The following is a 17,077-nucleotide window of genomic DNA, read 5'->3' as shown; positions in this document are numbered from 1 at the left end:
CATGATACAATGGGAATTAAACAAAAAGGTGGGGCAGATTAAGTCAATATTCCATAAGAATCTTTTACTTGGTGGTACCACAGCACCACATTTGGCACAAATGATGTCCAGGATGTACTTCCTTAAAGGACCACTTCACCACTTTTCAACCTATCTTCATATAATAGGTCCTCACTAATAATCATGAGAAATTGGCGCAACACTTTTTCTACTCGGTCTGTGTCTCATAGGAGGGCTGTGGGCAGTTCAGAAACCGTCTTCCAGTGACATCATCGATGGGGAATACAAGCTAATAGAAACTGCAGGCTTTCTAGTCCTGAAACGTTGCAATGCGAAAGTGGAAGCCATCGTTCTCACGATAATGAAAATCTAAACATTTTTGTAAAAATATCTTGTTTAAAAATATCTGCCTAATGATGATGTCACTGGAAGACGGTTTCTAAACTCCTCCTATGAGACACAGACACTGAGTAGAAAAAAATCGTGCCATTTTATCATGATTATTAGTGAGGACCTATTATATGAAGATAGGTTGAAAAGTGGTGAAGTGGTCAAGTTATCCAGCTGAAAATCCAAGATGGCCACCAGTGTTCGAGATGGCCACCTCGTCAAATGAAAAAGTAGAACTTTAATGAACAGAAATGTGTGATCCACACATTGATCCAAACATCAAGAACTCAATGGTGTCAATTAAATTCCAATATGACTGCCAGTTTTCAAGATGGCGGCTATTACGCAACACAAAATTACTGTTTTCAGGAGGGCTGCTCATCACAGATATTGTTGAAGGGCAACATCATCCATTGATCATTCATTGGAATGCTGTGATCAAGCTCTATTGGTTTGTAATTTTGTATAAGAGTGATGTCAAAGCACAACCAGGACACACTGGTGACATCGCTGCTGTGAGACTCAGCATGGGGTTCAGTGTCGGCTTGTAGCGTACTACTAGCTGTAGTTGTGGTTTACTAACTGTTGTAGTGGTGTACTCACTGTAGTTTGTAGTATACTTTAGTGTCCTTAATGCTATCTAATAAGCCCCAGTATAATATCTCCACTAGAAGTGTAGTTAGTTGTAGTATTGTAGTTAGATAGCCAGACCTGAATTGACAAGGTGTGCCAGCGTGGGAGAGCTGAGACAAGGGTAACGGGGCTTCAGAGTCTGTGTGACAAATGCACATACAACTGTTATTGTATTTATCTGCTTGATCTATGAATGTCCTATGAGAGGTAACGGGTCTGATTGAATGATTGAGGATGTCACCCAACTTTATGAATAGGAGGAGGACAAACGGACCCAGCGTGACGACGACAGAGATGATAGAGCTGACAAAGCCAGATAGGCCTATCGTGTAAAACCACTGCACTAAAGTCGGAAACGTGTAGTATCTGCAGCCAAGACAAAGGACGTTCGACTTAATTGAGCCATCGGGACCAGGAACGCGCTGTTGCTGCCGTTGGATCACAGTCGTTTGGAATCTTACTCGAGACTGACAGAGACGTCGCTTCTGATGAGATCATTCCAAACATTGTCCTTGTTGGATTATAATAAGGGGTACCCCGAACTTCATTTGGAGCAGACGCTTCCTTCCTTGACATGCAAAAATCCGAAAAGTGCAGCGGGTGAGATCTCCCCCCCCCCCCCCCCCCCCCCATCGAAAACCCTGTATGACGATTGTTGTGTCAGCAAAGCTCGTGGAATTATGAGGGACCCAAGCCATCCCAACCGCAGACTGTTTGAGATACTGCCACATTGAAAACGTTTTTTTTGCAGTCTCAAAGCCACTGGAAATAGAAACAAACTGATAAGAACCAGGGCGAAAGTTTACCTAACTTTGCTATTACAGGGAAAGCATGCACACGTGCATATGTTACTATTTTTCTAGGACTCTTTATTCTATATCCCTTTGTTGTTGCTGTGTTTTTTGTTGTTTGAATATTATGCTATCTATGCTGTTGCATTGTCTGTAAGGAAGCCAAACCAAAATAGGTTTTACTCTTATGTACAGTACCTGTACACACAAGATGTAACAATAAAGTACAAACCTTGAACCTTGATCTATTGTTGTAAAGAATGTGCATGGGCGTGTCTCGTCTGTGTTGGCCTGTCATTGCGTCTGTGTAGGAGCCATTATGACAGTTTCTTCTTGGATATCTAAGAAATTCTGCTCATTCCTGTCATTTGTTGCTGTCTAGCGACATGCCATACAAACATGTATGATCCTGTCCGTGCACTGACACCATACTCTTAGAAATATATATTTTTTTGTGCTAGACTCTGGTGTTAACCAGATTAATTCTGGTTCTAGTTTCCCATATTGTAGGCCTACCTAAATTATCTGGGTCTGCATCATCAGGGTTGAGAACCATTGGTCTGTGTTTCAGATACTCAAGGCTATAGGGCTGTATTTTGCTTGTCTTAAGTACCAGGTCTTATTACTTAACTTAAGACCTGGAGGCGTGTTCAATGCCATTTGGCTATTCTGAGTGGCCAAAGAGCATTGACCACGCCTCCAGGTCTTAAGTTAAGTAATAAGACCTGGTACTTAAGACACGCAAAACACAGCCCTTTGTTTGCAAGTTGTTCTGCCCAACAAAGAAGGCCACAGCAAGAATTTATTCAACCCATAAAAAATTACAACCACACTAGTTTCCTAAACCTAGTGTAGGTTTCATTTCACCTACACTAGTTTCGTTTTTATTTACTGGTGATGCAATCCTGACACATCCTAAAACCTTAGTCCATACCTGGACTTCCTGAATTCCACACATACCCTCGCAAGTCGTCACCGCAAAAGAAAGAGCAAACCGTTTTACTCACTGGCTGACACACCTTTTTGGGGCCAAATGATAAACAGAGTGTCCTACAGTAGTGGGTTCTCAAAACATTTTCAAGTTAAGGACACCCAAATTAATATGTATTTGTCTGCAGAGCCTCATTTGAAAAGATTGTGTGCCAGGGACCGCCTTTTCCCGTCAACTCCCTTACTTCTCCCTCGTTCCAGCCAAAAAGACTTCTGGGCTTCACATATAGCCACAATTAACTCCCTCACCCTCGCTCACTCACCCATTCTCCTACCCCTCCACCTCACCCTCGCTCACTCACCCATTCTCCTACCGCTCCACCTCACCCTCGCTCACTCACCCATCCTCCTACCCCTCCACCTCACCCTCGCTCACTCACCCATTCTCCTACCCCTCGCTGCTCCCTCGGCTCTCTCTCTTTGGCAATCGTCCATCCGTTACCCTAATAGAGTGCTGACAGGTGCAGTCATGTGACCCGACAGAGGTTGCCAGGGGTCAAGCGATGCTAGTAGCTAGTTGGCGAGCGGGGCAACGGAGATGATCAGTCGGTCTCGCTCCGCCTCATTGGTTGACCGCCTCATCCGTCCATTCCTCATTTGTCTTCACCAAACCACATCGTCATTGCACGACAAGGTTTTTGTTGTGTGATAGGAAATCCCACTGTCTGGTATCTAAAAGACTGGCATGGGGCTTAGATCTTATGACAGATATACCTGCTCTCTCTTTCATCTAACATCGGAGGGAGCTTTCCATGTAGGTTGTTTGCTGTAGTTCAGTAACACACAAGCAACTGTACACTGTACATTGTACACTGTAACCATTTTAGAGGCTCACCGATGTGTCCCAAATCTCATATTACTAACGTATAGCCAATTATTTTTGTATTTGCATTCATGAAAGATAACTTCGTGTTTGTGTCCTGTCAGACTATACCGGAATACCCTCTATTCTGTGTTAGTGCTTAACTTTACTTAACTCCTTAACTTTTGAGTTGTTCATCTGGTGTACTCATCCTGTGTAATTTACAATGAGTGGACAGGGAGGGGCTCTGTGTCTTGTTGAAAAACACGTTGATGGGACACGGGGGACAACCTGTGACCTTTCTGTTACCTGCCCAGATTTAGACGTTTTATTTGTTCGCTGGTTTGAGATGACCTGAAACCAAACACATACAGTAGGTTGCATTGTTTTTTGTCCAGGTGTCATTCTGTCGGATTATAAAATACAATGCACAATTTTTCCTCTCACAGTTTTACAGGAGCGTGGAGACACTCATGCAAATCTATACTCGACTCTCTTCAGTGCAGACAGAGATGTCTGTGTATGATAGTTTACCGCGCAACACACACGCACGCACGCACGCTACACTCACAGACCTGTTTGCATGGGGGAGGCATAGAACCGCATGTGATGTTTGTTGATAAGAGAGACTGTTGAAAAAAATGACTTGGTTAGCTCAGCAGCTGGACACAGGTGTAGAGACCTTAAACTATTCCCTGTATTTAAGTGTATTTTGTTTTCTTGGTGAGGTCAAAAAGATTCATATTGTCTAAGTGCCGTTCTTAGACAATATCTCACTGCCCTAGATACAGTATTATAACTAGTGAGTGAATATAAAAAGATAAAGGGGAATATGCCAGGCATTAATCTAGATTTCAGCCAACAAATAATATCCATAAGCTTAAGTAAACATTGTTCTGCTCCATTGTTCTTCGGTCGGTCTCAACTCACACATGCACACTCGTGCGTCCGTGCCTGTACACCTTAGCTTTGTCACCTAGTATTACGCCTTGTGTGGGTTTCGGGTGTTTTTGAAAACACCGTCGGACCACATTCCAATGCTCTCCTCTCTCAGCACTGACATGTCGGTCACCTCAGACGATTCCATCAGAGCAACGGCAATAGGGGGATGGGCTGAATACATGGATGTAAAGTAGGCCAGCTGTGTGTGTGTATATGTGCTTTCATTCTAACAAAACTCTAATCTAATCAATTACTGCATGCTTAATGAGAATCTGCATATATCGCACTGTGACCTGTGTGCTTGTAGATCTGCTATGTTGTTAAGAAAAACATCATGGAATCTTGAAATATTAAAAAAACACAAATCTCCTCATGACACAACTTTTCAGATGGCGGTCTGCAGCCAAATGCTTAAATGTTTGAGAACCACTACCCTAGTCCAGTGGATGGACTCTCTGGCTCTTGTTTGTCTATTCAGATCAGCCAGGTTGCATTGATTTACCTGACATAAATTTGCCTTGACTCTTGATTATAAGGAGAGAACCAAAACTGGGTTTCCCCATGTCAAGATTTAGGAACCATTATCCTTGTTGTTCGGGAAGGACAGTCCTTTAATTGCAAGATCGTACATTTGATCCCAGCAGCAGCCGATATGTACAAGAGGCGTGGTAGAAGCCAATGTTCGCTATGGTAGTTTATTACCAAGCAGAGTAGGGCCTAACCCCCTACATATACCCATAAAACTCTACCCAGCACTACTTGGGCAATCGCCTCGGAATATAACTGTTCTAGGTGTGGTCGCCCTGGGGGTGCGTACGTGCAGAATGTGATGTATGAGGATGACGTATGATTATAAGAGTGCCGCTCTGTTAAATATTTATTAGGGCTGTCAAATGATTAAAAATTTTAATCAGATTAATCACAGCTTCAAAATTAATTTAATCATGATTAATCACCATTCGAACTATGTCCAAAATATGCCATGTTTTCCTGTTTATTGTTGTGGAAATGGAAATATAAATGACAGAAAGCGGATATACATTAGTTTTTGAATGTTTTTTGTTTTCTAATGCATTTAGTATAGACATGATGTGATGTGAGCATTTGTAGGCCTAGCCTACACTTTGAGTTAAATCAACACTGGCTTTTGGCCATGTAGACTGCGGTCCCCCAGGAGGAAGTCACTAATGTTGCTCTGGAGAGGGAAGTCTGGAACACTCTGGTGGAGCTGTTGCCCCCGCGACCCGACTAGGGATAAGCGGTTGAAGATGGATGGATGGATGGATGAATGGAGACTGGGGTCCCAGTCCAGAGATGAAAATCATAATAAAATGGCCTAGGCTACTTTCTATCAATTTAATTTGGGGGTCCTTGAAATTAAAATAGCTGAGAAGCAATGGGTTAAACTTTAGACTATAGTTAATTGAAATTCACACAATACAATAATGGCACATAAGCATTTTTGGAAACAGGGCTTGGTTTAGAAAAGCCTATATTTTGCGCTAAAGTAATTATTGAATAACATATAAATGTAGGTTTTAAGGCTAGAATGGCATTGTAGTGGACTGTAGTGAGAGGCGAGATTGTCTCTCCTTCATTGCGGGACTGCAGGACTAGTCTGGAGATAGTTAGTCGTGAATCAGCTTCAGTCAGTGTTTTGGTTCGTACCTGGAGTTGTGCATTATCTCCGCTGTGCACAGCAGCACAGGGGAACTGTCTTTAATATATCCATGGTCGTTTTCAGTTGCTTTCCATGTGCGACACAAAAGTACCATGTGTTTGTTTTGGTAATAGCCTACTGCAGGCGCAGCCATGCTGATTCACGTAATCGCGTAGGACAAAACGAAACCAGCCGGACAAACATTAATGGCATTTTCAAAATTTTCAAACTACAATACACAAGCTATCTCTCTGGTGTTGTTCAATCATGACTGTGTGCTACACAGTGACAGATTTGTTATGCTCTGGACGTTCCTGAGCCGCGCGCACGGGCGCATGTTAGGGGGAACACTAACATGCGTTAATTGCGTTAAATATTTTAACGCAATTAATTAACGCAATTGATTAATGCCATTAACGCGTTGTTTTTGACAGCCTTAATATTTATACAATATTCAACACGTTTAAATATTTATAAAATATTGTTTAAAATGATGCAAAGCTCTATAATTCAGGCGGACAACTCAAAGGAGGGCCAATTCCTGATAAGCTGATCAGTCACATGCTCATTCCACCTGTTTAAACCTCCATGCTGCTCACAGCTTTATTGTTCTTGCTGCTCCGCTCCGCTATGCTGCTGCTCTGATGTGATTGGTGCTTTGTGCTCTGCTCCATGAAGCCACCACCACTCACCTGTGGGCTCTCTTTCTATTGGTCCATTCCATTCCCTGTCAAATCTAGTTATTCAGTAATTCATGCTTACAGGGATAAATATCAGTGGCGTGCACAGATAGACACTAGGGGGTGCTAGAGCACCCGCTGCCCTTTTGGCAATGTGCTCAAAAAAAAGAGAGAAAAAAAAACGTTTTATTTATTTTCTTAATTTGTAGTTTGTGGACCATGTGTGACATTGATCAATTCTTGATAAAACGCTTCTATATTATTTAGGCCCCCACAATCTAAAGCTATGTTTCTATGTCAGTGGTTCTTCGATTTAAAAAAATAACAGACCTACAAGCTCGTAGTGCGCCACTCGGTGGCGCGCTATGAGCTTGTAGATCTGCTATTTTTCAATAGCTAAAATGTGCTGCACAAGGTGCCCTTTTTTCACTTGAGCACCTGCCCCTCTAAATGTCTGTGCACGCCACTGATAAATATATTTATAGAGTTGTCTGACTGAAATGAGTTTATTTGTGTAATTAATACAATGCCAATACAAAGTCAAGTGAGATATAGTAATATAATATTATCAGTTGGTAATGCTTCTGTCTTAAACAATCAGAATATTATCTAAGCTATTATCGAACGGTACTGCGCTCGTGCACTCGGTTGTTTTTTTATGGCAACTTCTAGGTCATAATGTTCTCTTATCTATGTGTAAATGCAGATGAGCCTTTTCATTAGAGAACTACTATTGACTAAAAGCACAACTCTCACGTAATAAGAAATTATCTTAATAGATTAAGGAAGATTAGATTAGAAAATAATAATACACATGTACTAGAGTGACAATTTTATTCTTTATCATTCTTTTTATATATACCAGTCAAATATTTATCATGAATGCACCAAATGCAAAATGGAACTAAATGTAAACTCAGAATGTTTCACTAACTGAACTGAATTTCTGTCAACAGACGGCCCTACGAAGCTGCAAGTCAGGCGCCCTGAAAAGTAACCGTTTTTCAATTTCATATCTTATATTTAAAATATAACCGGACATACACGTTTTCCGCCTGACAGTGACAATATTAGTGTGTGCGCAACTAATAACTAGTCTGACCTTAGTGATCAATGGCTTGGTGAGCAGATAACTGTGGTGACACAATGTAGAGCGAATGCTTGGAATGTTACTGTCATGTCTGCACATGTCTGTTTTACTACAGCTTACTGTCCGCATGGCTTTTACCTCTGTGTTACTGTTGCTCTGTTTATTTCTCTGTCCTTTTCTCTCTTTCTCTGTCTTGAAAAACCTGTGGTGAATTCTTTCTCTCCTCTGCTCCTGCTATTTATCAGAAGGTTCTGAGACGGCAATCCCCAGAGGCAGCCAGTGTACAGTTGCTGTATTTCCCCAGAGGCAGCCAGTGTACAGTTGCTGTATTTCCCCAGAGGCAGTCAGTGTACAGTTGCTGTATTTTCACAGAGGCAGTCAGTGTACAGTTGCTGTATTTTCACAGAGGCAGTCAGTGTACAGTTGCTGTATTTTCACAGAGGCAGTCAGTGTACAGTTGCTGTATTTCCCCAGAGGCAGTCATTGTACAGTTGCTGTATTTTCACATCCTGCTCCAAAAAAACTAAAAACCCACAATATCTGCATAACGTGAACTTTTCAGCAATAAAGCAAATAATGTTGGAGATAGTTTTTTTCTTTCAACTGCACAATTTTGAAATTTTGCAATGGCATTTGAAAGGTTGCAAAGTCTTAAAAGTCAAGCTCTCCTCTCCCTCCTCCTACTTTTTTCCACGATATGGACTTAGCCCCACGGTAGTCAACAGTACTTATTGTAAGAAATTGTTGTCATTGTAATGGACAACTGAGATAATGAGACAATGTTTACATTACATATTATTATTTACATTTCAAATGTTATATGCCTGCTCTTAATGCGTGGTCCCAGAATCCTCCAGGCTACTAATGCTAACCTGTCCTTTGTCAACCACTCTTTCTCCTTTCATAGTAAATCAGTCAAACTTGTTCATGTTTCACTAAAACATAAACAATCTGGTTTGGTGGTTTCCGCCCACTTGATTACGCAAAGTTATGTAATGAACCCGGACCATGTTTAGTCCCACTCCCATTTCTGACCATTCCCTCCCACATGGTTTCATTTCTGACTGCCGTTTCCGCAACCCATAATCCCGTAAAATTACTGTCAAATTGCTGCATAATCCTGTAATATTTCCAATGAGACCCAAAAACATTACCAACAGAAACACAGAATGAGAGAGAGTGGAAGAGAGAGAAATACAGCCATTACAGCACCATGGACAGCAACACCATTGAATTGCTGGACAGCAGGTCATTAACCCATTTAGGCCTGACCTCAAAATAAAAAATAAAAAAAAGTTTTCTAAATCATGACAATTTTCGGAAAGATTTGATGCACATTTTAACGATTTAAAAAAAATAGCAGACCTACAAGTTCATAGCGTGCCACTCGCTGGCGCGCTATGAGCTTGTAGATCTGCTATTTTTCAATAGCTAAATTATAACATAATGTTTAACTAGATGCATTATGCACATACTTGTCAGGGACAATGTTTCCAAACCATAAATGGACCAAGCTATAATAAAGCACGGCCACACATCCTTCAACCAGCTCAGTGTGGTGATAGTGTCCACCCTGGGACTGGGAGGGCCGGGTTCCATCGCCGGCCAAAGACTCTGACAAAAAAATAATGGGACCTAGTGCCTCCCTGCTTGGCACTCAGGATCAAGGGTTGGATTGGGAGTAAGTCCCCGTTGACATACTAGCGTCATGTCCAGGGGGGTGTACGTGTACATGAAGCTGCCTCACACTACAGAAACAGGAGATAGGCTCCTGCCCTTATATGGGCCTCATGGCTCGGCAAGGCTTAGGTGCACGATATCTGGTTAATTGCAGGACAGTGTGGAGGACCCACAGTTAGTTTTTGGTTGTCTTTATTACCTAAGCAAGGTATTTAAAAACCAACTGCTCCCACAAGATCTGCTTTGTCTCCTGCAGGATCCAATGGATCCCACTCTTAACGCAGGGCTCTACCACATATTTCTGTCTCACTTTCAAATACAATAAACATTCAAAAATATATAAGACATAAATTAAACGAGTAATGTCAAAATCACGCCACCCCCCCCCCTTGCGCAGAACCAAGGACTGTTGTTTTCAATGAATCTATCATAGTTAAAATGGAGTTTGAAGTTACAAACATGTTTTGAAAGTAAAATATCATTTTAAGAGAAAAAAAAAAAGAAAAGGAAACTGGTTTAAGTTGTCGCTGTCTGGGAGGTTTATGTTGTTTTGTCTGCTGCTGTTCAGTAGTATAATCAATAGAGGGTATGACATCATCATCATACCCGGAAGTTATGCAGGAATGCCTACTGAGTGTCATTAAATGCATTAAAACAACATTAAATTCATTTTGTCACTCACTTTGCCACTCGATTTGCCACTCGATCTGCCATTCACTTTATGCATGCGCATACCCCTCTATAACAAATTTGTCCAAAATCACTTTGAGACGGTAATGTGTAAATAACATAACTCTCTAACATGTACTGTAACTAATAAAATGTGTCTTGTGTAAATTCTAAATTGGGTCTCACACAGTGACACTGTTAGCAGAAAGTAGAAACATTACCATCAATGATGAATCTGACAGCACACTGACGCAAGGCCATTCCTGGTTAATTAATCTAATACTGTTTTTGTTTTTGTTTTGTTTCCAGGGTTGAGTCGCCCTACTAAAGAAGTCACTGTACATGCTGGTAAGCCTCTCTTGATAAGTGTAATCTGTGTATCTCTGAGCTACGTACTTTTGCTCAGGCATGTGTTATGCAGGGTCAACTGCATGCTGGGTTTTATTCTGAAATGAAAACGGGGGTGGTCAAACCACCTCTTTTTTTATCTACAATGTGATCAGATTGAGCTATTGATTTGATCATGAATTGAACAACCATTATTATTCAATGTGCATTGTGCGTAAGATCTTTTCTCCCCAGATAGTCAGAACTTATCTTACCTTTTTTTCACATACAATTGTGACTGATTCGTTCTTAGGTTTTATGATTAAATTATTGCTAATTCTGTGGTTGGAATTTTATATTTGGCAGCCTATAATAACACGCACAATCAATTGTTGTTACTTGTGATCACAGCAAAAAGAATGGCTAAATGATCATGTGCTCGAAAAGGATATACCAGTAAGACGCCTTGAGGGCGAGAAGCGACCGCAGGAACTAAAGCATGAAGACTTACTAGCAAAGGCTCTTGAAAGCACATGAGACGGAAAAGCGCAGAGGAGATGTGCACACGTAGAGACAGCCTGCCAAACTGATCAAAGTTTCAGGTGTGCTTGTGTGTGTGTGTGTGCGCGTGTGCAATGCATGCACGTGCATGTGTGTGAGAGCAAGAGAGTAACAGGAAAGCGTGTTCGCAGGAAGTGCGTGACAGCTTCCTGCTGGTTTTCATAGTAACTGTGACTTGCGGTCGCAACGAAAAGTTATATGAATACACCATCAACTAGAGACCAAGTTGTGAAACCACCCAATAGAGTTTTTGTAATTGTCTGCCATGAAAACTTGTGTGTACTTGACCCTCTGTAGCATCTGGCTGCACATCAATACCTTAGCATTGTGTTTGTTCACTGAGTCTTGTGCAGCGTGAAAATGGCCTCAAAAAATGCAATCAAAACCGGTCAGATATAACAAATTACTTAAATTTAAATATACCAAGAAATGATCTAATAATTGTATACATTAAAAGGGACAAATAGCAGCATGGTGCGTTATTAGATTGTATATCTGCTATTTCTGCTATTTTTGGAAATTGCGATTAGACGATTATGTAATAATTTTGACAGGCTTAACACTTGCACTGGTAACATAATGTGATCAGTAGGATCAGACGCATGAGGACAGGTGATGCCTAGCGATGAAATGCGGAGACGTTCGAATCCGTCCAAGCATATATTCGGTGAATAATTAATAATGACATCATCATCATGTCCCTGGAGGTGTTATCTTGTTCCCAGTGCTGTGCCTTTTGATATCTGTGTTTTCGCTGTCAGTCGGGGCGACAGGCCGGGTCTTATCCCTAACTGTTCAGAACTATCTCTTGTGTTTTCGCTGTCAGCTGGGGGCGTCAGGCCGGGTCTTATCCCCACTGTTCAGAACTATCTCTTGTGTTTTCGCTGTCAGCTGGGGGCGTCAGGCCGGGTCTTATCCCCACTGTTCAGAACTATCTCTTGTGTTTTCGCTGTCAGCTTTAGGGGCGACAGGCCGGGTCTTATCCCCACTGTTCAGAACTATCTCTCACAAGGCTGTCTCCACTCCGTTCCCTGTGGCCTTGCTGCTGTTTGTGTGTGTGTGTATAATACATGTGCGTGAGTGAGCTCATCATGTCTCGCCATGCAAATGTGTGCACCAGTTTTAGTGTAATGTGCTAGAGTAGGTTACATACCGCCCTATCACATAACACTGTAAGATAAGATTGTCTGCATGGCGGGCTGTCTGTCATCATACTCGTCTGCTCTGTGCTGAGCAGTTGCTTATCCAATGATGTATAAAACACATGGAGTTGTATGCAGTAGAGAGCTTTATAATCACGTCTATGTTACAGGTTTTATTTTTTATATGTCACTCACTCATACTATACAAGTATGTGCAGTCAGTGGAATGTTGGTGTGACATGCTCTGCAGACTGCTTCCACTGACAGTGTGTGTGGTATTATACAAGTTAAGAAAAGGTTAAAGGTAAATAATTCAGGGTTTTTTTAGCAGCATATACAGAAAATGTACCGAATATGATGGGAATAATAATAATTTTGCAGCCTTCATATAGAGAATGGACAGTATAACATATCTGTAACATAACTGTAGTGCAAGGTACAAAGTGCTGTATGTTTGACAGAGAGACGCTGCTGTGACATAACATATTCAGAGTAATAAGAATCAGTGTGATTTTAAGAGCCGGTGACAAGTAGACATGTATTCCCTATTTAGAATGCTCACGTCCAGAACAACACTTAACCCTAACTGGCCCTGTAGGATGGAGCCCTGCCTAAAACATCACCTGTCCTAGTACACAGTCAATCATCAGTGTCATTTTGACTCTCTTAACCCATTCTGACCGGGCACCCATTTTGGTGTTGGCATCATGTTATGCTTTAGCTATTGAAAAATAGCAGATCTACAAGCTCATATCGCGCCACCGAGTGGCGCGATACGAGCTTGTAGGTCTGCTATTTTTGAAAAATCGAAGAACGACTGACATTTTTAGAATCTGATCTCAGGTCAGAATGGGTTAATCAGACCAGTGTGTGTCCAGTGGAAACCTCGTATGAATCTGATCTCAGGTCAGAATGGGTAATTGTGTAACCATTTGTACCATTTAACAGTAACACTGAAGATGTTACCGCCCCCCTCGTAACTTTCCTACGGTCTGCCGAAATAAAGGGGGAAATGCAAAATTTCCTACTGAAAAAATGAAGAATTTAAGGCAACTGTCACCAGGACATATTTGCATATTACAAACTGGTTGGAGTCTGAATCAGCTCGCACACATACTGTACAGGGGGTTTGTGTCATATGACAAGTATGACAAGGACTTTGTGTTCAATATACCTGTTTCCACTTGAAACTGAGTAGTCTTCCTGGCACTATAGTTTTTAGCCATGAGCATGAGTTTACTCAAGGTAAGTCACTCTGAATAAGAACTTTACACAATGTCAGGTTATCTATTGTTATGACTTACTGTGACTGACTGGTGGTATTTAGTATTTTGCTCAAAGACACGTATAGGACATGTGTGCTGCTGGCAGTGGTGGTACTCAAATGATTTACTTAAGTAAAAGTATCAATAAATAGCAGATCTACAATCTCACAATTGTGTGAGCTTGTAGATTGACTATTTTCAAATGGCCGAAATGTATCTAGGACTGAAGAGGGTAATGTATGTTTTCGAATTATAATCAATTTTATATAAGGAACTAGTATATAAGAAGCACACAAAGCTCAGCTAATGTTGGCAAAGAACTGCAGGTGAGCATTTAATGTTTAACATGCAGTCTCTCTCTCTCTCTCTCTCTCCTCTTCCTTCAGGAGGTATCAACCCAAAGTTCCACCCATTTTGATTACCATGATCTATGTTTGTTGGGAGCACCAGTCAGAATCAGAGCCTGAGACCTGCACTGGTCCGAAGAGCCCACCCCCTCCTCCCTGTCCCCGTTGGTGTCTGCACCCCAGGGACCATCTGTCCTGTTACAATGAGAATCACCGGCCTTGTTTTTGAGGGACTCACAATGACGGATTTGATGGGACTTAGCAGGGCTCAGATTTTGAAATGAACTTGAGACTCCAGTTAGTCCAGTACTGTTCCAACAACACACTTCTGGAGAAAATTACCATCTACTATTGCCTATATACCTCCCTCTATTATTGAGGGGCGCTTTCAGACATGACGTCACGTGGCAGCCAAGTCTATGGACTTTTAATGTTTGTTTTATCCATGCGGCCCCAAAAATCAGTTATCCCCCCCACCCCTCCGGGGAAAAAAAACAGTCCCCCACTCGTGATGTCATGTGGCAGCCAAGTCTATGAACTTTTAATGTTTGCTTTAAGCAGTGTCGTCATGTGGCAGCCACAGTGGGCGCCCCTCACTTCACACGAGTGTGATTGTTTTTCTATACACTCCCTTCCTTCTCACCTTTTCTTTCTCCCACTCTCCTTCCACCCCTGACCCCTGACCTTCCCGAGTATCACCTATTCAAGCTTTTGTCATCCAAACCAACCCCTTGAATAAATGGCAGAAGCAACCCTGGACTTTTGTGTGTAGGAGACGTACCTTGACCAACCCCCACTCCCCCCACCCCCCCAATGGATACCTGAGGAGGAATTTTGTAGTCCAGTGATATGCATGGACCCCACCCTTACCCCAGAGAATGTAGTAGTAGAAAGTCACAGGTCTGTGATCACTGGCAGAGAGACCACACACACACACACACGCACACACACACACACACGCACACGCACACACACACGCAACCTCAGGTTGACACACCTAAATGTGTCTACATACCAGACCTGGTTCAGATAGTATTGGCAAATTCTTAGGGTTTGTTGTTTGTTTTATTCTACTTAATGGTGCCAGAAGAGTGGAGTTTGGTCATTATGAGCGTGTGCGCGCATTAGAGTCTCAAGAATATGGGGAACATCCTTTTTCATACTTCTATTATTAATGCGATTGATACTATTATTAACATTGCCTTGTTGTGATAGGCCCTACCCAACTAGTTATGAAAGGGAAATTTAACCCAAGACTAGAGAACAATCATGGCGGAAACATTTTCTCTATTACATTCTTAACTTCCCCAGCGCAGTCTTTCCATTATGTCTCACACTAGAGAATGCCATTAAACCAGAGAGAAATCCTACTACTAAAACTACACTAACAAGTGTCAACATGCAGGGAAGGGCTTGAAAAGGGGAGGGAGGATGAGAGATGAACGGAAGGCGGGAAGGTTTTATTTTCGTTGGCAGCAACATTCTTTTGGTTTTGGAGGGAAAGTGTGTGAGCTACAGGCTGGTGTCTGTGTACTGTACAGGTTTAACGTATTTCCCCACCTTCACCCGATTGGATAATCTGTTTTTTGAGCTCATAACCGTCGACACAAATCCCGGGCTCGGGTGTGTGGAGTCAGTCGTCCAAAGCCTTTTTTATTAAAACTGAAACTGCTGTATGTTTTTAAATGTTTTATTTTACCTGCATCCTTTTTATTTGAAGTTTTACGATTTGTGGAATTACAGCTTGTTCATTTGTTTGATTCAAAAGTATTTTTGCTGAGACCTCAGATGATTTTAGCATTGTATTGTGCATTGAACTTTCTGGTAAGCTTTTGTGTGTGTGTGTGGTGTGATGTTGTTGTACATTTTGCCATGCACTGATCTTCATGGAGTATTTATTTAGTTTAAACTGGACCTAAGCATCATTACTTTACAAAACCCACTCATCCATACCCAAGCAAATACACTCCAAAGCCCACCGTTTTTGTTCATATACACACTCTTTGTTGGTGTGTGGCATTTTCTTCCCAATCCTGATGGAGATGCTCAAAGAAAAGTCACAAATTTGTAATTTTCTTCCGTTTCAACATTGATGACATGGTGTGATAGATATCATAGATTATGCTGCAAGTAGGCAAACAATGAATTATTGTGTGTATTATTTTATGGGTTCGTTTGTTGTTTTCATATTACACAAGGTTAAATGTTGAAGAATTCCACTCAGCCAATATAACCTCAGTTTAAGGATCCTTACTTTTTAATATCTCTTTCTTAAACTAGTAACTGCTGAGAGATAAAACGGATCTCTGACAGGCTATTTCTGATCAAGCCTCTTGATTTGAGGTTTAACATTCAAATAAAGTATAATCTTTTTTCAGATTTCAAGGTATGACACATTTAAACGCTTATAATCTGCACTACTTGTAAAACACTGTAAAAACTGAAAAAATTACTGCCTTACATAGCAGTGCATTCTGTCAGACCCTGACTATGTGATGTCGAGTGTGTTGTACCTCAAATCTCGTCTTACGGTACAGGTACGGCTGTACTTATTCTACTAGGTAGATAATTACATTCAGCTAATGTCCCAGGTCTAAATTAGCCGCTGAATTCATGGCTAAAGTCACTATTGTGGCATGCAAATCCTGTTATGAATGTATGCTTTATAATAGTGTGTAAGCCCTGCTGATAACTTTGCCTTGTTGTAAATAATACATGCTGGATGTTTTTCTGTCTGCTTTACAAAATGTTAGTTACTTTTGTATTTTATTTGGGGTTTCTTGCTTATTGTGATTAAAACATTTCTAAAGACCTTTTGTTTCCCCTGTTCATCTTAAGGATATTTACAGAACGACCATAACACAATCAGTTCAGTAAATTCAGTTTTATATTAAACGGTGTGTGGTGGACACTGTGGTGGCAGACTTGTTCACATGAAAATAAATCTACCAAATTATCGATTATATGAAGTTCAAGTTGTACTGTAGGTCTGTGAGCCAGTGTGTCTGGACAAATATGCCCACACACACTGGCTCACAGACCTACAGTACAACTTGAACTTCATAGAATCGATAATTTGGTAGATTTATTTTTAGAGTGAAACGCTCG

General features: G+C 41.3%; 1 protein-coding gene across 2 annotated transcripts in view; it reads left to right on the top strand.

Annotated features, from left to right (window-relative positions):
- The window catches only part of LOC310873365 (cell adhesion molecule CEACAM20), a 34,746-nt gene extending 17,964 nt beyond the window's left edge, over window positions 1-16,782 (top strand). The window contains exons 9-11 of one of the 2 annotated variants that reach the window (XM_083785733.1): window positions 7,845-7,881; window positions 10,637-10,675; window positions 14,009-16,782. In XM_083785733.1, the coding sequence (XP_083641859.1) occupies window positions 7,845-7,878 (34 nt within the window). In that variant the 3' untranslated portion in view covers window positions 7,879-7,881; window positions 10,637-10,675; window positions 14,009-16,782. The remainder of the gene's footprint in view (window positions 1-7,844; window positions 7,882-10,636; window positions 10,676-14,008) is intronic. The other variant, XM_083785734.1, reaches the window with a different exon arrangement.
- Window positions 16,783-17,077: the final 295 nt, after the last annotated feature.

This window comes from Protomyctophum parallelum (assembly GCF_964188405.1).
Source record: "Protomyctophum parallelum genome assembly, chromosome: 1".
Classification (NCBI taxonomy): Eukaryota; Metazoa; Chordata; class Actinopteri; order Myctophiformes; family Myctophidae; genus Protomyctophum; species Protomyctophum parallelum.
This window is presented reverse-complemented; position numbering and strand designations above follow the sequence as displayed.